Source organism: Mustela nigripes, chromosome 13 (assembly GCF_022355385.1).
Source record: "Mustela nigripes isolate SB6536 chromosome 13, MUSNIG.SB6536, whole genome shotgun sequence".
NCBI classification, from domain to species: domain Eukaryota; kingdom Metazoa; phylum Chordata; class Mammalia; order Carnivora; family Mustelidae; genus Mustela; species Mustela nigripes.
This window is the reverse complement of record NC_081569.1, coordinates 131,151,568-131,175,748: the sequence shown is the minus strand read 5'-3', so window position 1 is coordinate 131,175,748 and position 24,181 is coordinate 131,151,568. Positions and strand designations below refer to the sequence as shown.

The following is a 24,181-nucleotide window of genomic DNA, read 5'->3' as shown; positions in this document are numbered from 1 at the left end:
AGCAGATGCAGGGGTTCCTGGGTGGCTCAGTGGGTTAAAGCCTCTGCCTTTGGCTCGGGTCATGATCCCAGCATCCTGGGATCGAGCCCTGCATCTCAGCGGGAAACCTGCTTCCCTTCCTCTCTCTCTGCCTGCCTCTCTGCCTACTTGTGATCTCTGTCTGTCAAATAAATAAATAAATAATTTTTAAAAAATAAAAAATAAATAAAATAAAATAAAAAAGCAGATTCGGGGGGAGCCTAGGTGGCTCAGTTGGTTGAGCACTGGACTCTTGATTTCAGGAGTCATGATCTCAGGGTTGTGAGACTGAGCCCCACATCAGACTCTGTGCTCAGCAGGGAGTCTGCTTGAGATTCTCTTTCTCCCTCACCCTCTGTACAGCCCCCTTGCACACAGGTGCTCTTTTTATCTCTCTCTCTCAATTAAATAAATAAATCTTAAAAAAAAAAAAGGCAGATGGGGCCACCTGGCTGGCTTAGTCGGTTGAAAATGCAACTCTGGATCTCGCGGTTGAGTTCAAACCCTACATTAGGCATGGCGCTTACGAAAGAAAGAAAAGGAAGGAAGGAAGGAAGGGCAGATGGAAACAAATGTAAGCTCATAAGAGGAAAAACTTTGGCTATGATTTCAATGAAACAATGGCTATGCCAACACTCCATCCTTTGGATATCTAACAGGTACGCAGCCAATTATGATTTAAAATCTGAAGGTAGTACTGATACTCAGAAAATATCTTCAAACATTTGAACTTACACAGTATCTTCTATTCTCCCAGAATGTTAAACTTACCTATGCAACATAAATCTGAAAATTACACATCCAAGAGAGGATTCAAACAAGGTTATAAATTCTAACTATCTAGCCCCCAAAGCAAACATTTTCAAAATATTTTGTTCATTACAAAACACACTTCTCCCAGTATACCTTTGGAATTCAAGGATGGAATGAGTGATATCTACCTCTAAGCACGCAATCTTGACATTTCTACTAAGTTTTCCTTTAAAACACTTAATATTGTATGTCAATCATTGAACTCAAGACACTTCAAACTAGCATCTCCAAATGCCCCCTTTTCCTTGGCACCCATGCCCCCCAACACACACACACACACACACACACACACACAGAGGCTAAATGGATTCTTTTTTATTTCCTGTTTCTGTAAGTGGCATCACAGAGTCCCTAATTCATAACTCCAAATCCTTATCATCTTTGAATTCTCCACTCTCATACCTTCTGTATTCTCACCTGTTATCAAGAACTGGTGATTCTTCCTTCACAGTATCTTTCCCATCTCGTTCTTTTCCCACCCACCCCCCCAGTAACCTGTTAGCACCTAAATCCTGACCTTTATTGCTTCAGACTTGGACTGTTACAGCTTCTTAACTGGTCTTCCAATTACCAATATCTCTATTCTCAAATCCATACACAACTGTTTCATCGTTCTCCCACTATATTTTAACCCAAAGCATGTCACAAATTCATTTATCTTTGAACACTATACAACCCGCCATATATGTTTAACTCATGTCTGTTGAATGAATTAATGAATGCATAAATCACATCACTCTCTTTAAAACTTTCATCAATTTGGGACACCTGGGTGGCTCAGTTCATTGAGCATCTGTCTTTTGATTTCAGTTCAGATCATGATCTCAGGGTTGTGAGATGGAACCCCATGTCCAGCTTTGTATTCAGTGGGGAGTCTGCTTGAGATTCTCTCCCTCTCCTCTGCCTCTCCCCCCTACTTGTTTGCTCCCTCTCTCTAAAACAAATAAATCTATCTTTAAAAACAAAATAAAATAAAACTTTCATCAGTTTTCCCAGTGTTCGTAACAGAAGGTACAAACTCAAATACCTAACCACTTACTGGGGCCAAGCAGGAAATAGAAGTGAGTAAAGGTGTAAAGCAACAGGAAGTGGTGGGGACTACGGCAAGCTAGAGAGTACATAACCCATCTAAACGGAGAGTTGCTTGCTGCTGCCACAGACTGCTGCTGTGATAAACTACAGCCCCAGTACTGCCAGTCTTCTGATTTTTTTTCAAAACAAACTGAAAGCACAGATTCCTGTGTGGAATCGGGTTTTTAAATAGTGACAACTAATTCCACTTAAAAAAACCACAAAAGCCACTGTGTACACTGGCAAAACACATCTATGAGTCAAATCCAGCCTTCAAGTTTCAAGTTGGTGTCTCTGCTTTGTAGAACAAAAGACACACTCCCTGTCCAACATTTGAAGTTCTTCACTGTGAATTCCCAGGCTACCTTAAACAAAGCTTTTTTGCCCACAACTGTCAAATAAGAACCCTCTGCTCTGGTCTAGCAATTCTCAAACTTTAGGATGTAGCAGAACCACCTGGAGGACTTATTAATACATAGGCTGGTGGGCCTCACTGCCAGCATCCTGATTTAGCAGGTCTCCAGTGGAGCCCGAGAACCTCCATTTCCAATTTGTAACAAGGTCCCAGGTGATGTTGATGCTACTGGTCCATGGACCACACTTTGGGAACTACTGCTCTAGTTAAACATCTCCTTCTCTCAAACACACACTGAATTTTGCTCACATGATTCTACCTTTCCAGAAAGCCTTCCCTCTTCCTCTCAGCCCACCTTCTGTAAGCTTTCTCTATAAGAGCCTTTCATGTCCCCAAATTCCTGCAGCACTTATGCCATCTCCCCTTTATCCATCACTGCTTGGTGTTTTTTTGTTTTTTTGTTTTTTTAAAGATTTTATTTATTTATTTGAGAGAGAGCGAAACAGGATGAGACAGGAGAGGGTCAGAGGATGAAGCAGACTCCCTGCTAAGCAGGAAGCCTGATGCGGCACTCGATCCTAGGACTCCAGGACCATGACCTGAGCCAAAGGCAGCTGCCAACCAACTGAGCCACCCAGGTGCCCTGTTTGGTGTTTTTTATTGTAAACTGTTTGTATATTGGTGTCAGTGAAGCTGTGCACTCTCACAGATCAATGCTCAGGTCAGTACCTTATACGCCTGACTTTAAGCCACTGGAAGGCTTGAACTCCTCAAGCTCTCAGATAGCATGGTATACGGATGGTACTCATTAAATTTTTTTTTTTTTAAGATTTTATTTATTTATTTGACAGGCAGAGATTACAAGTAGGCTGAGAGGCAGGCAGAGAGAGGAGGAAGCAGGCTCCCCGCTGAGCAGAGAGCCCGATGCGGGGCTCGATCCCAGGACCCTGGGATCATGACCTGAGCTGAAGGCAGAGGCTTTAACCCACTGAGCCACCCAGGCGCCCTAAACTTTTTTTTTTTTTAAGATTTATTTATTTGATGGGGGACCTGGGTGGCTCAGTGGGTTGAGCCGCTGCCTTCGGCTCAGGTCATGATCTCGCATCCCGGGATCGAGTCCCGCATTGGGCTCTCTGCTCGGCAGGGAGCCTGCTTCCTCCTCTCTCTCTCTCTGCCTGCCTCTCTGCCTACTTGTGATCTCTCTCTGTCAAATAAATAAATAAAAAATCTTTAAAAAAAAAAAGATTTATTTATTTGAGAAGAGAGAGCGAATGAGTGAGAGAAGGGGCGGGGGAAGAGAAGTAGAGAGTGGGAAGCCAGATGTGGGGCTCAATCTTACAACCCTGAGATCAAAGCCTGAACCAAAACCAAGAGTTGGACACTTAACTGACTGAGCCAGCCAGGCGCCCCACCTCACTAAACATTTCTTAAATGAACATCTGACAGATTCATGACACCGAAGTGCAAATAAGTGAGACTGAAATTTGAGTGTGTAATTTTTCTTAGAGAACTTTTAGTCCTGTGTAAAGGTTTTGTCAGAATGGACAGATAATAAAAATTGGATACTTTACAAATAAATTGCTAGTGGTAATAATTATATATAAAAATAAAACAGTTAATGTTTTTAAAAAATCCATGAAACCCTACTTTTAAAATTGATAACAGTAAACCCTTGATCTCCAGAATTTCTTATCCCTTGCGGGGGTGTGAACTAGTCAATATCACAATATAATACCTATTTAAAAGAATTCTGGGGTGCCTGGGTGGCTCAGTGGGTTAAAGCCTCTGCCTTTGGCTGAGGTCATGATCCCAGAGTCTTGGGATTGAACCCAGCATCGGGATCTCTGCTCGGCAGGGATCCTGCTTCCTCCCCACTCCTCTACCTACTTGTGATCTGTCAAATAAATAAATAAAATCTTAAAAAAGAAAAAAAAGAATTCTGTATTTGTACCAAGGACAATAAAAAGGAAGATGAAAGTAACCGACTCCCCACGGTATCTGGAAACACTAATTAGTCTCTTCAGATACTGTTTGGATAATATATTTATGCATGATTCTAAACCCTTTATGAAAACAAAAATCAAAAGTTGTTCACCTACTTTCCTCCACCTATAGAGTTGCATCTGCAATCAGGTGATTTCAAGGATGATTTATGAGTAGAAACTTGAGTCTCCAGGTGGAACAAGAATAGGATTTACAGAGTAAACCCAATTTGGGAACTACTAAAAGAGACAATTAGAAATACTACATACTATGAAAAAAAATCGGGAAATATATATTTTGATATGTAGTCCTAAGTTATCTGGCTTTTTGAACAACTCTACACTTGATATTACAATCAACAGAACAAGAGAAAAGTCATCATTTGGCAAGGAGAATCCAATTCAGAAAAAAAACACCAACAAAATCCACCCAGGAGCATATGAAGTACATTTAGAGCTTTAAGCTAGCAAAGATGTTACCTTGTATTAGGTTACTTGTCGCACCTACCAGGAACATAACGACCTTGTCTGCATGAGGATTCAGCCAAGATACTCCACATTTCTATGCTGACCGGGAACTATACAAACTGGGGGGAAAAAACAATTGTAAAGCCAAGTCAACAAAACACTTAAGGGGCTTATTCCCAGTTTTAAAAGCATTAGCATTCTAAGAAATAAAACAAAGCATATTTACTCAGCAAGATAATCCTGAAACTTCACAGTAAACCTACCTACCAGAAATATGGAAGGAAATGTTATCAAATGAATTGCTAAATAGCAACTTCCTACTCTACTATCTGTATCATTAGATGTTTCTTGCTAACAGATGACTAAATAATAATATCCAGTTCTTTGGCAGAAAATGTGAGGTTCAGAAGACTGCAAATTCTAGATCCCCTCTACTATAGTATAAATATGGGCATTTCTCTTAGCCATATCACAACAGTTGTAACTACAAATCAAACTTATGATCAACATAAATGTATGATAAAAAACTACAAAGTATATGTAATTTAAAGTATTATGTGTACATTAAGAAATAATCTTGTTACAATCAAATTCTCATGTTTATAAATGAGTCTATAGGCCCGTGTTCAAACAAGGGAAGTCTTGGACTGACTTTCATATTATATAATAACCAATTTTTAGCATTCCAAATATATAGCCTATATAGAAAATGCCCTAATCTCTCTTTTCTGCAAGTTATCAATAGTGTGTACTTTCAGAACCTCACACAAAAATTAATCCTAATTTTATGGATCCTATATCAGAAGAAATTCCTTCAAGTGTATGGTGATTCCACCATGGACCCACCAGAGTGTGACATACAAACAGAGGGAAAGTGCGCCAGAAATACAGTAAGCCACCAGAGGGGAGGGAATGGAGGGTTGAGCAAAAGAGGTGAAGGGGAATAGGAGATGCAGGCTTCTAGCTGTGTAACTGATGTGGGAAACAAAGGCAAAAGAAAAAATTAAATTTCTTTACTACTTATAGCCCATTGACAAGTCCTTGAAACAGGCAGAGTGACATTCCTCTAAGAAATCAGCTACTTCAATGTTGCTAAGGGCAAAAGGCAATCTTAGCCAAACACCCCAGGATCCTGTGGTCTACTTTAATATATAAAAATTCCTTTGGAAACTACCTTTATCTCTACTCCCCCACTAAGATGCATGTTGGCAACCATCTCCCAAGGATATGGCCCACAGATACACATCTGAAGGGTCTCATGACTAAGGGTTTACTAGATAGTAATAAATGACTTTTCCTAACAACATCTAGTCCCCTCAAGATCCCAGAAAGCTTGCTTCCAAAATTCCTTAGAGACTTAAGCTATCCCTAACCCCCTCCCAGCTTGAAAATAATGGGCCACTTCTTACGACTCCAGTGCAACTTTTTCTGGCCACAGGTCCTGTCCCCGTGCTTTAATAAAACCACCTTTTTGCATGAAAGATGTCTCAAGAATTCTTTCTTGGCCATCAGCTCCATACCCCAACATTTTCCTACATCATTTGACATCTAATGTGAGCCTCAGTGCAGACTTGCTAAGTACTTTCACTTCTCTTCTACTTTCATTCCAAGGGCTTTTCAAAGGGGTATGGTCTTCTTGGAACATTTTCATGTCAATTACTCAGGCTGCAATCTTCTAGCCCATAACTACGCTACAGGGAGAAGAAAGCCTGCCTTTTGGCTAAAAGTTAGTACCCTGGCTGGAATGGTAATAAGACACAGAAACCTGATGCCCTCTCTTTATTCCTGTCCTTATACAAAGTTGTCTATCTTGGGCACAGGACAGCGACCTAAGAGACTAGTATGGCTGCTGATCTTAAGACTCCAGCACAAGATTTCCTCCTCACTGGTCTGTGGTCTCTTTCATATCCCTGGTCTAGCTGCTTTTGGCCACTTGGAACTGGCCAAAACCAATACATATTGAATTAAAGTCCTATCGGGGATGGTTCCTAGAGAAGTTGGTGGTAAAGACTATTTATTGGAATGTTGTTTAGACCATGATGGACTTCTATCTTTATTGTTTTTGATCAATATCCTCTAATAACCACTTAAGCTACAAGATTGGGTAACTTCCCCCTTGTAAAACTTTCCTAATGTTTCCCATCGGTTAAAAACTTCAGCTTCTTCAAGGCAAGGTAAAATAAAGCATGTCCTTCCTGGCATGACCTTTAAGGCAAGGTAAAATAAGGTATGGTCCTTATAACATGACCTCTAAGGCACGATATCTTGGTCCATATACTGGCACCAATTTTGTGGTCCAGAATGTGATGACGAAGTGGGGGGTGGGGGAAAGAACCTAGCGTCCCTCCTCCCAGGCCTTTTAACAGCAGGGCAGTGATCATATGGATTTTTTTCAAGGGACATCTCAGGCCACTTTGACACCAGGAACATCTGATTCCACCCAGGAAAACAGGGGGTAAGGGGTATTTTCTTGGTACTGGATCTTCTCTCTTCAGTTTCCAAGGACTCTCCCTTGGGATCCCTTTTAACCCACGGGAAACTATTCACATTGCAAAATTCAGCAAAGGACTGGTTGTCTGTAATACTGCATGGCCTCAGGAGGATCTCAGATCTGTTCTGCAGGCAACAGGGCAAATGGAGCAGAGATATCCTAGGTCCAGGCCATCAAGGCTCTAAATCAGGACCCGGACCTAAGGGCCTCTTGCAGAACATGTTTGGTCAGTAACCAGGCTAGTAAACTCCCTTCTGATATGTTAAATGATAATTATCTAAATAGGCCTCCTCCTGATAGAACCCTGGTTGCTAGAGGAAACACAGGCCATTCTTAATGAAGGGGACTCTGACTCTCTCACTGTTCCACCTCCTAATATGAGGTAGAGGCTTCTCCCTCATTTCCCAGGTTAATAGCTATAATTAGAGCCAACTATGGGCAGTCTACCTTAGTACCAGGACTTTAAGGAATATTCCCAAATAGCTGCCCAAACTCCCTTTGTTTTGGGGAAATTCCCTGTCTTCTGTGGCCCGACATGGACTGCATATTTCCACTTTGGTGGGGAAAAAACCATGGTGTCAGCTCATCCCCTCCTCCTGTTCCTACACCACCTTGGGTGCTCCCTGGTTCCTATACCATCCTCAGTGCCTCTGGCATCATGACTTTTACAGTGGACCCAGGTGGAACATAATTCAGTATTTAACTAATTTAACTTCGTTGGCTTAATTAAAAGACATGTCTCTAGCGTCACCAGCATTAAATATGCAACTTTCATTTTACCAGGGATTACTGAAGGTCAAATAAGCCATGTTACCTCTGTTGCAATTTGTTAGCAAATAGATGACTTAAAATGGTTAATTTTGTCTGTCTCAAAGTTTTCAGGGGTAATTGTTAAGATAGCTTTCAAAAGTCCTTCGGTAACCTGAAAACTTTAATGTTTTGCTTAGATGATAAATTGGGATTGAATTCATTGGACATCTAGGTCTTTTCCAAATAGGATAACGGGGGGCGCCTGGGTGGCTCAGTGGGTTAATCCTCTGCCTTCGGCTCAGGTCATGATCTCAGGGTCCTGGGATGGAGCCCCGCATGGGGCTCTCTGCTCGGCGAGGGGCCTGCTTCCTCCTCTCTGCCTGTGTCTCTGCCTACTTGTGATCCCTGTCTGTCAAATAAATAAATAAAATCTTAAAAAAAAAAAAAAAGAGTTTCCAAATAGGATAATGGGCTAAAGCATTGATTACCAAACGTAGGTTTGTGCTCTTGACTTCTTATTGCAGAGAAACTATAAGAATATTTGGGTCTGTGGTGCCTGGGTGGCTCTGTCGTTAAGTGTCTGGTGTCTGCCTTTGGCTCAGGTCATGATCCCAGGGTCCTGGGATTGAAACCCCCACATGACACGCCCCAGCCATTGGGCTCCCTGCTCAGTGGGAAGTCAGCTTCTCCCTCTCCTACTCCTCTTGTCTTCCCTCTTTCCCTCTCTCTGTCAAATAAATAAAATCTAAAAAAAACAAAAACAAAAACGTGGGACACCTAGGTGGCTCAGTTGGTTAAGCGTCTGCCTTAGGCTCACATCATTATCCCAGGATCCTGGGATCAATTCCTGCATGGGAATCCCTGCTTAGTGGGGAGCCTGCTTCTCCCTCTGCTGGTGCTATCTCTGGCAAATAAAATCTTTTTAAAAAGGGATATTTGGGTCTGTTGGAAAACATGCTTTGTGCTTAGCTGATTCATAAATTCATTATCTAAAGAATTCTGGTGTAACAGTTCATGATTGGTTACTACTTAGTCTTCATTGGAAACTAAATTTCTAAGAGTCAGAATTCTGCAAAATGTAATTAAGACTGAGAAATAAAGGAAGTAACTCTGTATGTGTAAGAAAGATACAAGGAATAGAAATACATTTTTGTTGAAGGTATAAGAAAGTAATTTTGTCCTAAAATGACACTGGTTGTTCGTAGAGACATGGCTTGGGACAAAATCTGAATGCAAGGGAAAGCTATAGAAGGGTTTCAAGGGAAATCTTTGAAAAGGAATTTTATGTGTGGTCAGGATGGACTAAGGTTGAAATGAATGGATTTTAAAAATACACTGGTATAGGGACGCCTGGGTGGCTCATTTGGTTGAGCGGCTGCCTTTGACTCCGGTCATGATCCCAGCGTCCTGGGATCGAGTCCCACATCGGGCTCCTTGCTCAGCAGGGAGCCTGCTTCTCCCTCTTCCTCTGCCTGCCATTCTGTCTGCCTGTGCTCGCTCTCTCTCCCTCTCTCTCTGACAAATAAATAAATAAAATCTTTTAAAAAAAAAAAATACACTGGTATAAGATTGAAATTCTGCTTTCTCTGTTAAAAAGACAAGTTTTCTTGGACTGTTGGTCTGCTTTTTTTTTTTTTTTTTAAAGATTTTATTTATTTCTTAGACAGAGATCACAAGTAGGCAGAAAGGCAGGAAGAGAGAGAGGAGGAAGCAGGCTCCCTGCCAAGCCCGATATGTGGTTCGATCCCAGAACTCTGGGATCATGACCTGAGCCGAAGGCAGAGGCTCTAACCCACTGAGCCACCCAGGCACCATGGTCTGCTCTTGATAAGAAAATATAAACAAAGTTGTTTTCTCCTTTGTCTGTCCAGACAAACAGGTTTCTAGGTTTTGTCTTTATCAAGTCTTTAATGATCTGTAATCCTTTTAAGGCATGTGCTTTAAAATTTTCTAAGGTTTTAAACAAGATTCCCCAAGAATTAAATTATAAATGAAGTCTCTGACTAATTAGGCTTCTTTATATGGTATGTTGGTTCTGGTAAAAGGTTATCACTCGGGGAACCTAGGTGGCTCAGTGGGTTAAACTGCCCTCTGCTCAGGTCCCCACTCAGGTTCCTGGGATAGAGCCCTGCATCGGGCTCTCTGCTCAGCGGGGAGCCTGCTTCTCTGTCTGCTTGTGATCTCTCTGTCAAATAAGCAAAGAAAATCTTAAAAAAAAAAAAAAAGGGTTATCACTCAATATTCTGATTATTGAAGTGTTCTTTGTCACAGAAATAACTGAATTTCCTTGTCAATTGCATTATAATGAACTCTCATCAGATCATTAACAATGTCCATTTCTGAGTTTTTGTCATTTCTAATTGTTCTTATTCTCTTGAAAAATAAGTTTTGAGGCACCTGGGTGGCTCAGTTGGTTAAGCGTCTGCCTTCAGCTCAGGTCATGGTCCCAAGTTCCTGGGATCGAACCCCACTTGGGCTCCCTGCTCGCAGGGAGTCTGCTTCTCCCTCTCCCTACCACTCCCCATTTGCGCTTTCTTGCTCACTTTCTCTCTCAAATAAAAAGAATCTTTAAAAAAAAAAAATGAGTTTTGTCTTCAAGGAGATTCATATAAAGGACTTTTTTTTTTGACAAGTAACAGATATTTGATATCTTTACAATCATAAAACTGAAATGGATTAAGAATTTCCAGAACTAACTAAAAGGCTAGATTCAAACTAAACAAGAATTAGTAACATGGGACTAAATGAACTGAAAAAGATTTGATAAAGTATTCATTTGTGAACACACTGAAGCATTTAACTTTTCTACCAGAACCCTGTGAAATTCAAAGGTCTCAGTAAGTATTCTTTCTTTCATGGCAATCATAGTCCTTTTCATAAGTTTAGTAAGAATCTATTCTCCTTGTAACAGAACACCAATGGAAACATTGGTTATTTTACAAAGCCTTTTAAAAAGGCTTTACTGGAATGTCATATTTGAGAGACACATTCATAGACTCAGATATGACTAAAGAGTTTTTAGGAATTGAGGCTGACTTTATGAAACATGGAGCCATAAAGCCCCTTAGAAATGCTGGCCTGATACCTTGCTTACAGAGTTCCCAGCAGTCTTACCAGATGAATAAAGAAAGTCAATTCCTGGCAGGTGCAAGAACCTCAGGATACTTTGGGGGCCTCAGGAAGAGAAATTCACCCAAATCTACAGATATTGCAGGCATGTCTGATGGCAAGAACTTGGCTTGGCTTCTGGCCTAGAGAGTACTAAAAGTTCAATCTAGACTCCTTATGAAAGGTAGCTGATCTATGCTCAGCTAAAGTCTTTATTTGCAATTTTATATAATAGGGGTAACTCATGGGATAAATATAACTAAGGAATAAAACCATCTAGAAGCCCTCTTTGTTTGAGGTCTGTCCTTAACAGTATTCGAATTATGAGGAATCACTGGCAAATGGGAGAAGTGTTCCCTCGGGAAAGAGCAGCAGATCACCTAATCCAGTCATAAGGAAGGTGGGGTCATCCACTATCTCCACAAGTCCATAGTTAACCCTGTAGAGTGGGGGTATATACTTTTTTTTTTTTTTAAGATTTATTTATTAGAATGAGAGAGAGAGAGAGAGAGAGCATGAGAGAAGAGAGGTCAGTGGGAGAGGCCAGCTCCCTGCGGAGCACGGAGCCTGAGGTGGGATTGGATCCCAGGACTGCAGGATCATGACCTGAGGCAAAGGCTGTCGCTTAACCAACTGAGCCACTCAGGCACCCTATTCTCTGGCTTTTAAGGAATGATTTTGTCACCCCTTCCACACAGAATTGGTCAGGGAGACAGTTAAGTTACAGAGTTGTTGGGGAATCAATTCCATTTGGCAGCTGTTCCAATAATCATATGCCCATGGGTCCTGTTATTATTCCCACAGAATAACCAGGAAGGATTGTCTATACATGAGCTATTGTGGCAATTTCTCTGAAGTTACTTCAAGTTGTCTAGCTTAGGCAAACAACAAACATTCAAAGACAATCAGAACTAGAATTTAACAAGATTGATAACAAGGTGGGTTATTGAAATATTTTTTCTCTCTAAAATCACCATTATTTCCAGAGATGGATATATTGAGGTTAATTTGTAAAACAAGTTCAATTTTAACAAATTTGGTCTATTTTCAAGCTCAGCAAGAATAGCGGTTGGCCATATAGATCTTTAAAATCTGCTGCTGAAACTTTTCATAAGGAGTCTAGATTGAACTTTTAGTACTCTCTAGGCCAGTTCCCCAGGCTGGATAGGCCACAGTACCCTGAGTTTTGCCTGGATGCACACACGCGTTATCAAAACCATTACCAACCCAGTTAAACTTCCAAATCTTAAGCAACAGTCAATACATTCTGCTATTTCATTGGTATGACCACCTAGCATCCATATTTGTTCCTTCTTTGGAACTGAGGGTGTTGTTTGGCACATGGAAGCTCTTAATAAATACACAAAGCCCTAAATGACACTCAAAAATGCCATTTCTCTATTAAATACTTGAGTAACATAAATGCATAAAGCAGTTTTACAAAGTAGAATAACACTAGATGTTTTAGTGCTACACAAGGTAGAACTTGCGCTGTTGTAAAAACAGAATGCTGTGTATATATTCCAGATAACCACAAATTTAAAATTTAAATTTAATTTCTGGTATTCTAACTGATATGAATATTTATTTATATTATATTTATTTTATTTATATTTTATTTATTTGACAGAGAGAGACACAGTGAGAGAGGGAACACAGGCAGGAGTGGGAGAGATTGAGGCAGGCTTCCTGCCAAGCAGGGAGCCTGATTCGGGGCTGGATCCCAGGACACTGGGATCATGACCTGAGCTGAAGGCAGACACTGAACAACTGAGCCATCCAGGCATCCCTCAAATTGGTGCTTTAAATGATCCCTCTCTTTCCTTTAATGAGTCCTCTTGGAGTAGAGAAGAATTTTGTCAACTGTCAAAGGACTCTTATTAGGACTTTTTTTGTTATTCTAATCACATTTTGCTGTTTTCTCCCATGTCTCTCCACCTGGTACATAGACTCCATCACTGCCGAAACTTCAAGCTGATAGATGATCCTGTCACCAGAAAGAGACTCATACATGTGCTCTCCCTTGGATTCAGCTGTCTCTGCCTTTTGTAACTTCTCTGTATAGAAGCCCAATGTTGGCCCATAGGTAGGGACAGCTCTACTTCTCTATTTAGCTGGAAGAAGTTACAGAAGATGAGACCGTCCACCTCAAGAACCTTAAAGATTTAAGGGTCAAAACTTTCCAGGGGGGAATGATGTAGAAAACAAGAGCAGGAAAAAAAAAAAAAAAGAAAGAAAGAAAGAAAGAAAAATTCTTAAACTGCCTTACTACTTACAACCCATTGACAAGTTCTTGAAACAGGCAGAGTGACATTCTTCTAGGAAATCAGCTACCTCGATGTCGCTAAGGGCAAAAGGCAATCTTAGCCCAACCCCCCCGGATCCTGTGGTCTACTTTAATATATAAAAATTCCTCTGGAAACTTCCCTTATCTCTACTCCCCCACCAAGATATATTTTGGTAATCATCCCCCAAGGATATGGCTCACTGATACACATCTGAAGGGTCTCATGACTAAGGGTTTACTAGACAGTAATAAATGACCTATTTCAAACAACATCTAGGCCCCTCAAGCTCCTGGAAACCTTGCTTCCAAAATTCCTTAGAGACTTAAGCTATCCCTAACCCCCTCCCAACTTGAAAATAACTGGCCACTTCTCATGACTCCAGTGCAACTTTTTCTGGCCACAGGTCCTGTCCGTGTGCTTTAATAAAACCATCTTTTTCCACGAAAGATGTCTCAAGAATTCTTTCTTGGCCATCAGCTCCAAACCCCACCATTTTCCTACATCGGAATGAATAAATCATGGGAACAAAGAGGACTTAGGGAATATGATAACACACAGAAAATACAATGATACTGTAATAGTATTTCACAGTGAAATATGGTAGCTACACTTGTGGTGAACACAGCAGAGCCTATAGAGGTGAATCACTATGTTGTACACCTGAAACTATTTTAACACTGAGAATCAACTATACTCAAAAAAGTGGGGGCTGGAGGGTGCAAACTGGCTGGCTCAGTCTCAAAGCCTAGGCCTTCCTCCCTGGGGTCATGATCCCAGGGTCCCAGCACAGAACGCCACATCCGGATCCCTGCTTGGCAGGAAGCCTGTTTTCCCTCTCCTACTCCCCCTGCTAGTGTTCCTGCTCTGGCTGGCTGTCAAATAAATACTTCTTAAAAAACGATTTGGGGGAGGTAAGCTAAAATCATGCTAACACACACTGTATCAAAAAACATTTTCAGTGGGGGCACCTGGGTGGCTCAGGTCATGGTCTCATGGTCTCTGCTCCGCAGGGAGCCTGCTTCCCCCCTCTCTCTGCCTGCTTCTCTGCCTACTTGTGATCTCTGTCAAATAAATAAATAAATAATCTTTTAAAAAAAGGCATTTTCAGCGCTCATTAACAAGTCAGCATGTTCTCTCTATCCACAGAATTAAAAAACACAAGCTACACAACTAGAGGGGGAAAAAAAAAAGGAAGGGAGCATCAGGACAAAGACCTGGAGAAATGGAGAGGGAAGATGTACAAGGAAGTTTTCAAGGAAACCTTAAATTCAATTTGAAATGTAGGATAACGCACAGCAGAGCTTCAGTCACAAGTTTCCTAAGGCACCCAGAATTCTGTCACATGTTTCCCAAGCATTGTTCCAGCACGCAGAATTCCCTCAATGACTAACTCTCACAGAATGAAGGCATAATCACAGAACTCCTCCTCTGGAACAAAAGAACAATACTTCTGAGTACGCCTTTTCACAGGTGTGCTCAGGGAAAAAAAAAAAAAAAAAAAACCACCAAAGAACCAAAACCCGGAAAACCAAAAGGCCAAAAAGTTCCAACTTGCAGACCAAGGGATCAGCAAATGGGACTCCGGGGCCGTACTGGACGGGCAGCGTCGGACACACAGGACAGAATGGGCCTGTCCCCAGAGCTCTTGTCGTGGCCCCGCCGCCTTTCCCACCCCAGGTGACAACACTTTTGTCCTCGTCGGAGCCCCTCCGACCCCAGCCGACAGCACTTTTCTCGGACGCCCCGCACGCGCTGCCCAGAGGAGGCTGCCGGCCGCACGCCCAACCACGGCTCTCGGAGAAGTCCTCCACGGCCTCACGAGAAAGAGTTTGGCCTGGCAAGTCCGCAGAATGCGTCATCCCTTCCAGAAGTAGCCAGAGTTAGAAACTGGGCGAGGGAGGCGGAAACCAAAAGAGTCAAGAGGGCAGCTTCGGGAGAGGACGAGGCGGAGCAGGACAGCCTCGGCTACGCTGGCTGCGGCGTGAGGCAAGGGGGGAAACGCTGCAAAGTCGGTGCAGGGGGCGCTCGGCCGCCCGCCGCTGGGCGGCCGGACGCTCAGGGAAGCAAGCCTCCCGAGGCTAGGGCGTCCCGACCGTCGCGCCGCCGGAAACGCCCGGCCTGTAGGACGCCGCGCGGCGGCCTCGGACCGGGCGGTTTCGAACCCCCGCCTAGGAGCCTTCCCAATCGCATCCCCGACGCCCGCACACTCACCGCGCGCGCGCGCCGCCACGGCGCGGCCACCCGCCGCCCTCCGCCCCGGGCGCGATCTCAGCCCCGCCCCCGAGCCCGGCCCGTGGACCGGGCCCCTTGCGGCGACGGCGTCGGGGCTACGTCACGGGCGCGTGCGCTCTCCGCGCGCACGGGCAACGACCGGGACGGAACGTTACCCGCGGGGCGTGCTGGTTTCCTTAGAAACGGAGCCTCGCCGGGGAGGCGGTGGAGAAACAAGCGCTACCTTCGGGCCCCTGGTGAAGCCAAGATGCCGTCCAAGGGAAAGGATAAAAGGAAAGGGAAGAGTAAAGGCAAAGGCAAAGACAAGAAGTAAGGAGAAGCCACGGTGGGGTCCCCTCTCCCTGAGCCTGCCCTTGGGGATTCGGGGCTGGAACAAGTGGGGCGCTGGGGCTGGCCGGCTGGTCAACTGCCTTTCTCTTGCTCCCCTGGCTTCTGAACAGGACAGCCTCGTTATTCCAAAATTCCCCAAATGCATGCGAAACTGTACTGCTTCGATCTAACCAATGGAGTGTGAGATTTGGGACCCTGAGTAGTTTAGACACAGTCCCTGCCTATGTGTATGCATTAACTGTGGAGGCAGATAAGTTCCCAAAGAGTAAAATACAGGAGCAAATGAAATAGGGGATCGTGAAAAAAACCACAGAACTGGGAATGGGGGGGGGGGGGGAATAGTTGGTTCTGACGCTGAAGAACAGAAGGTCAGGATAACATTTCTTGGTATAATGAAGGTCCTCTAGACCAGCAATGAAATGTCCTGTGGGGTGTTGATCAGCATGTGTGGCTATTAAATTAAAATTAGAATTTAAAAATCAGATCTTCTGTTGTAGCAGCCACATTTCATACACATTTCAACATGTGGCTACTGGTTACTGTATTGGACAGCCCAGATATAGTACATTTCTGTCACCACAGAAAGTTCCATGGGACAGTACTGCTCTAGACCAATGGTTCTCAGCTGGGGGCGATTTTGGCTCCCGGGTACATCTGGCACTATCTAGAGACATTTTTGGTTCTCATCTGGGGAAATGTACTACTGGCGTCCAGTGGGTAGAGACCAAGGATACTGTTAAACATCCTGCAATGCACAGGACACCCCCACCTGCTCTCCAAACAGAATCATTTGGCTCAGGATGTCAGTAGAGTCAGGCTTGGAAACCCCTGCTCAAGATTGTAAGCTTCTCTAGAATAAGCACTAAACATATTCACCGTATCTCCAGGACCTAGCAGAGATCCTAGAACATAGTAGCTGCTTATTATTTGTTAAATAAATTAAGGGGTCTGTTTGTATATGCTTCAACTTGAATCTTCTCTTTTTTCCATGGGAACTATGCTCTGGGTTCATTCTTTACCCTCCCACCCCAGCCTGAGAGATCACTGTAGTGTAGTTGAGAATATCTTAAACATCTAGAGAATCTCTTGGTGATTGAAGAAGTAGTTCCTTGGGTTTTTTGAAGGATTCCTTTTGGTTCAAAGGAAAACCTAAAAGATGTGAACAAATTGGGTAATTGTTCAGGTTTCCCCAAGCTGGTCAGAACATTGGCATTGCTCTAGCACTAACCCTTTCCACACTTGGAGTTGCTGCTAGATTGCCGTTGAATCTATGGGTGACTTTTGGGGTTTATGGGAATCACATATGGTGTCCAGCATCAATCACTATAAATGGGACCAAAAGGGAATCCCCAAACTTGTAAAGTTTATAAGGTAACTTGTTTAAAGAAAGTAATACATGCTCGGTACAGAAAGTTTAGGAAGCATGGAAAGTCAAAGTAGAAAACAAAAATCACCTGTAATCCTATCATCCAAAGATAACCACTACTATCATTTGGGGATATTCTTTTTCTTCTTTATAAAATGATAGCCCAGTGTACTTATTTATTTTTAGCTCTCCCCCTCTATTTTTTTTTTTAAAGATTTTATTTATTTATTTGACAGAGAGAAATCACAAGTAGATGGAGAGGCAGGCAGAGAGAGACAGAGGGAAGCAGGCTCCCTGCAGAGCAGAGAGCCCCATGTGGGGCTCGATCCCAGGACCCTGAGATCATGACCTGAGCCGAAGGCAGCGGCTTAACCCACTGAGCCACCCAGGCGCCCCTCTCCCCCTCTATTAATACAAGTATTCTTCTGCAGTGTAATTTCTTTCTTTCTTTTTTACATACTTGCATAGTTAAGCACTTTAAAAAAAAATTATATGAGAAGGAGAGAGAGAGCATGAGCAGAGTGAGGAGGGAGTGAGAAAGAGAGAATCCTTCAGCAGACTCCCCAGTGAGCATAGAGCTGGATCCCAGGACCCTGAGATCCGGATCTGAGCCGAAGTGAGATCATGACCCGTGCTGGGTTAGACAGTTAAGCAACGGAGCCACCCAGGTGCCCCAGTCTTACACTTTTTTAAAGTGTCAAGGGCTTATCACATTCTCAGAACTCACTAACATATGTTTTCTATTTTTGACCATGTATCAACAGTACATTTATCAACAGTGAGGAACATTGAGGGTAACAGACCTTATATTCCTTGGATTTTCCATGACTCATAGTTTGAGAAATTCTGCTTTGTTTTTACAGTCAGTATTAGTGGTTGCTTTATGAGAAATCCTAGGTGCATGAACTGTTCTGAGCAGCTTAGACCTGATACCTTCAGGGAGTAATTGGATGATTATAGCAAGGCAGCCTATCACTACTGCCTAAATCATGCTGGAAAGGAAGGTCAAAGCTATAACAGGTTAAAGGGTTGGAGGTGGGGCTGGCCTTAATTTGAAGAGAACAGAAAGGAAAGGGATGGAGAACCAGGAGTTGGTGGGGATGGAGGGTGACAGTATAGAAAGATCCCCACTGATCTACGTGTGAAAATATTTAGAGTTCAAATACAGGTAAAGTTCTTACTTATTATCTAAATATTTATGCATCCAGTGCCTATCATATATAAGGGACATTTTTTGGGTTAATCCTCATATAATAAATCTTTGTTTTGACAAACTTTCCTTTTATCATTTTAATCCTTGAAGACATACTTTACTATTATTATTTTTTTATTCCTCAAAGAGACACTTTATTTTTTTTAATTTATTTTTTATTTATTTTCAGCATAACAGTATTCATTATTTTGGCACCACACCCAGTGCTCCATGCAATCTGTGCCCTCTCTAATACCCACCAGCTGGTACCCCAACCTCCACCCTACTATTATTATTTTTATTTTTTTTAACCTCTGTATAAATGATAATCATTTGTTTCTCAGCCATTCTTGAAGCTTGGTACATTGTAGCACCAGCCAATAAAGCATTTAACATACTCATCCTAGTGACTTGATCTTTTGTCCAAGGTCTTTTGTCCAAGGAAATCCACCCCCATACACACACACAACCTAAAACAAAACCAAAACTGGAGTTGGAGTACATGGAAATTACAGAGCAATGGACTTACAGTTACACTATGAATGTAGTATCATGCAAAAGGGAAACTAAGGTAAGGGATTTGCAGGAGTGAAAACTAAGGTCTAAAACTGAGCGAGTAGGAACAGAAGTGACAGATCAAATATGAGAAAAAGAAGTAAATGAAAAGATGTGAAAGATTTACGAAATGAATGTGACTTATGCCTCCCCTCTTTGTTTTTCCAGTCCTTTAGAATAATGCTCTAAAGCTCCCCCTTCCAAAAAGTCACCCACTTAATTCCCTTATCATAAATGTGTATTTCTTTTTTTTTTTTTTATAAATGTGTATTTCTTATTAACTCATTCACCCAACAATATTTGGTCATATGTGCCAGGCAATGCCAACCAAACAAATAGTAGTAAAAAGAAAGGTATAATTCTAATATAGTAAAGAAATGGTTATATATTGTCAATGTCCTCTTCCCATGCAGGAAGATAATAAAAGCTGATGAATCTGCAGTGGACAGAGCCAAGGCCAATGCTTCCCTTTGGGAGGCCAGGCTGGAAGTCACAGAACTCTCTAGGATTGAGTATCGTGATACTTCGCGGAGACTGGCAAAAAGTAATGAGGACTTAAAGAAACAGCAGTATAAAATGGAAAAAGACACGATGTCTGTATTAAGTTACCTGAAGAAGCAGGACCAGGAAAAAGATAATATGGTAGGTAGGTAGAAACTCTCCTGAGCCTCAGTAACCATCTCTGTCATATGTGAAGCAGTATGTTATTTCTGAATGGCTTTACTGTTAGAATTGGCTCTTAAAAAAAAAAAAAAAAGATTTTTAAAATTAATTAATCAATTAATTAATTTATTTTTTAAAGATTTTATGTATTTATTTGACAGAGGGAAATCACAAGTAGATGGAGAGGCAGGTAGAGAGAGAGAGAGGGAAGCGGGCTCCCCGCTGAGCAGAGAGCCCGACACGGGACTCAATCCCAGGACCCTGAGATCATGACCTGAGCCGAAGGCAGCGGCTTAACCCACTGAGCCACCCAGGTGCCCCAGATTTTATTTATTTATTTGACAGACAGATCACAAGTAGGCAGAGAGGCAGACAGAGAGAGGAGGAAGCAGGCTCCCTGCTGAGCAGAGAGCCTGATTCGGGGCTCAATCCCAGGACACTAGGATCATGACTTGAGCCAAAGGCAGAGGCCTTAACCCACTGAGCCACCCAGGCATCCCTAGAATTCGCTCTTTTATTTTCAGCCCTTATCCCATTGTTTTCTTTTTTTTAAAAGATTTTATTTATTTATTTGACACAGAGAGAGAGAGAGAGAGAGAGATCAAGTAGGCAGAGAGGCAGGCAGAGAGAGGGGGGAAGCAGGCTCTCCACTGAGCAGAGATGCTCATGCGGGGCTCAATTCCAGGACCCTGAGATCATGACCTGAGCCAAAGGAGGACGCTTAACCCACTGATCCACCAAGGTGCTCCCCCCATTGTTTTCTTGTCTGAAATAAAGATTGATGGTCATAAGGGAACATTATGATCCATTTTATTTTAAGAAGAGCATAGATTATGACCTGTATGTTTTTTTAAAGATTTATTTATATAAGGGGGGTGGAGAGATGGAGCACTTATACAAGCAGTGGGGAATGGTCAGAGGAATAAGGAAAGAGAGTTCTCAAGCAGACTCCCCCCCCCCCCAAGCGCAGAGCCCAGACACAAGGCTCCATTTCACATCCCCAAAATCATGACCTGAGCTGAAATCAAGAGTCCCAAGGCTAAACTGACTAAGCCACCCAGATGCCCCTGACTAATATGTTTTTTGATATTGATAAATACTTTTAATGACTTAAAAAGCAATTCATTAAAGACTTTTAATAATCCCATTTAGCTACTATTATCATTGCCATTTTATAGATAATTGACTTTCCAAAGGACAGATACCAATTTACGCTCTATCTGGGTCACCCAAAGTCACACAGCTCACGGGTGTTAAAGTGGAATTTAGGTGCAACTCCAAATTCTTCTCTTTCCCATTTGGGTCTATGAGCTGCATGAATATTACTTGTATATTTGCTTATTGTCTCTTTTCCTGATTAGAATGAAACCTCACAGAAATAAAGGAATTGGAGGCTTTTTTTTTTTTAAGATTTTATTTATTTTATTTGACAGACAGAGATCACAAGTAGGCAGAGAGGCAGGCAGAGAGAGAGAGAGAGAGGAGGAAGCAGGCTCCCCGCTGAGCAGAGAGCCCGATGCGGGACTCGATCCCAGGACCCTGAGATCATGACCTGAGCCGAAGGCAGCGGCTTAACCCACTGAGCCACCCAGGCGCCCAGGAATTGGAGGCTTTTTAAACTGTTGTTCGGTGCTACATCTCCAGCACCTAGTACAGGCATGGCACATAGTAGGCGCTCATTAAAATATTTTTTGCATGCATAAGTGAAAGGCTTGTGAGTGTACTGATACTTAGAAAAAGTTAATACCAATCAAAACTTAGTTTAAGATGAGCATGAAAGCATATTACAGAAATCAGGTAACTGAACATTTGTCTTGATGTGAATTTTGTTAAAGAAATTTTTATGCACTACTGTTATTTTTTTTACCTTCTTTTCTAGGCAATTTCCATTTTAAAAATTACTCTTTCAATAGTAGGCATTATTAAAATTGTCTTCTATAAAGTATTTTTCTAAAGTAAGCTTTTAGGTCAAATAATTTTCCAAATACATAGAAGCTTTGTGGCCTGCATTAGCTGATTGCTCTTCGTTTATCAGTGTCACTTGTATTTCCTGATTTTCATCTGCCTTCATATATCAGATGTCAGCATCTGGTTATAGCAAATAACATAATTTTCTTATAATTGCAGATGCCCATTAAAACCAAAGAGACTATCTTGGAAGGAAGATGTAAAGTAGATTCAATATATCCTGTTTAACTAGCTCTCCTATAGTTGTGTTACTCATTCTACTATATCCTAGAAATGTGTCATTAAGTTTTATTTAAACTGTTTATAGTCTTATGTTAATTATAGAAATATTAGAAATGAAACGTGTTTTGGAAACATACCTTGAACAAAATTAGTGTTTTTGCATTTAAGGCTTTGTTCATGCACAAAATCTCATATTTCACACATGACTTATATGACTTAGAACTGTCACAGTTTATATCTTAGAATTTTTACTTTTCCTTAAACTAGTCTAATTACAACAATATTTCACTATGTGTCCCCTGATTCTATAACCATGTCAAGGAATTGTTAGTTTCAAAAGCTACTCAGTTTTCCTACTAAAACATACTAGGAGCCTTGGACAAATGATCGATTCCATGACCGAAGCAGGGAAAGTAAAAGATAAGCCTGGAATCATGTATGTAATCACCTGTGTAAGAGGTGAGTAAGAAAATTAAAAGGCAGGGTAACTGGCTGGCTCAGTTGGTGGATCATGTGACTCTTGATCTCAAGGTTATGAGTTCGAGCCCCCATGTTGGGTATAGAGATTACTTGAAAATAAAATCTTAAAATTAAAGAGCACAGGTACTAGCTTGAAGGGGCTCCCCCTGGCCAAATCTGAAACAATCAAAATAAATGATGATAGTAAAAGCTTATAATCCACTGAAAGAAATAAGTCCATGAGTGCACAGTGCTAATAAAACATACCTTACTAAATAAATAATGAATAAAATTTAAAAATACATTCTACTCCTTACAGTAGAATGTAGTAAATTATTAAATTTCCAAAGAATGGGGGAGTTAGGTACTGGCACGAAACCAGACACACAGATCATTGGAACAGAATAGAGAACCCAGAAATGGACCCTAAACTCTATGATCCATGAATCTTTGACAAAACAGGAAAGAATATCAAATGGAAAAAAGACAGTCTCTTGAACAAATGGTGTTGGGAAAATTGGGCAGCCACATGCAGAAGAATGAAACTGGACCATTCATTTCCTTACACCATACATAAAAATAGACTCAAAATGGTTGAAAGACCTAAATATGAGATAGGAATTCATCAAAATCCTAGAGAACACAGGCAGCAATTTCTTCAACTTTGACCACAGCAACTTCTTACTAGACATGTCTCCAAAGTCAAGGGAGACAAAGGCAAAATGAACTTTTGGGACTTCATCAAGATAAAAAGCTTTTGCACAGCAAAAGAAACAGTCAACAAAACCAAAAGACAACCTATGGAATGGGAGAAGATATTTGCAAATGACAAAGGGCTAGTATCCAAAATGTAAAAAGAACTTATCAAACTCAACACCCAAAGAACAAATAATCCAATAAATGAGCAGAAAACATGAATAGATATTTCTCCAAAGAAGACATCCAAATGGCCAACAAACACATGAAAACGTACTTAACAACACTTGGCATTAGGGAAAGACAAATCGAAACCTCAATGAGATACCATGTCACACCAGTCTGAATGCCTAAAATTAACAAGTCAGGAAACAACAGATGTTGACGAGGATGAAGAAAAAGGGGAACCCTCCTCCTACACTGTTGGTGGGAATGCAAACTGGTGCAGCTACTCTGGAAAACAGTGTGGAGTTTCCTGAAAAAGTTGAAAATAGAGGTACCTTACAACCTAGCAGTTGCACCATTGGGTATTTACCCCAAAAATACAAATGTAGTGATCCAAAGAGGCACCTGCACTCCAATGCTTATAGCAGCAATGTCCCTGATAGCTAAACTATGGAAAGAGCCCAGATATCCACTGACTGATGAATGGATAAAGGAGATGCAGGACACACACACACACACACACACACACACACACACACACGAATATTACGCATCTATAAAAAATGAAATCTTGCCATTTGCAACAACACGGATGGAGCTAGAGTGTATTAGGCTAAGCAAAATAAATCAATTAGAGAAAGACAATTATCATACAATCTCACTGATATGTGGAATTTAAGAAACAAGGAGAGGACCATAGGGGAAGAGAGGAGAAAATGAAACAAGATGAAACCAGAGAGGGAGACAAACCATAAGAGACCCTTAATCATAGGAAACAAATGAGGTTGCTAGAGGGGAAGAGGGGTAAATGGATGGGGTAACTTGGTGATGGATGTTGGGGAGGGTATGTGTTGTAATGAGCACTGGATATTATATATGACTGATGAATCACAGACCTGTACCCCTGAAACAACTACTACATTATATGTTAATTACTAGAATTTAAATAAATTTTTTTAAAAAGGATGGGGGAGTTAAGTCACCATTTG

General features: G+C 41.7%; 2 protein-coding genes across 6 annotated transcripts in view; one reads left to right on the top strand and one right to left on the bottom strand.

Annotated features, from left to right (window-relative positions):
* Window positions 1-15,628, bottom strand: part of ENTPD5 (ectonucleoside triphosphate diphosphohydrolase 5 (inactive)) — a 47,201-nt gene extending 31,573 nt beyond the window's left edge. Inside the window, 2 exon segments of the mRNA XM_059373774.1 lie at window positions 4,748-4,826; window positions 15,556-15,628. The gene's annotated coding sequence lies outside the window, so the exon portion shown is untranslated.
* A 38-nt stretch (window positions 15,629-15,666) lies between these two features.
* The window catches only part of BBOF1 (basal body orientation factor 1), a 39,403-nt gene continuing 30,888 nt past the window's right edge, over window positions 15,667-24,181 (top strand). For all 5 annotated transcript variants that reach the window (XR_009399200.1, XM_059373770.1, XM_059373768.1 and 2 more), the window contains exons 1-2: window positions 15,667-15,885; window positions 19,433-19,661. Coding sequence is in view for 4 of the 5 variants with exons in the window: in XM_059373770.1 (XP_059229753.1) it covers window positions 15,824-15,885; window positions 19,433-19,661 (291 nt within the window). In the remaining variant the exon portion in view is untranslated. The remainder of the gene's footprint in view (window positions 15,886-19,432; window positions 19,662-24,181) is intronic.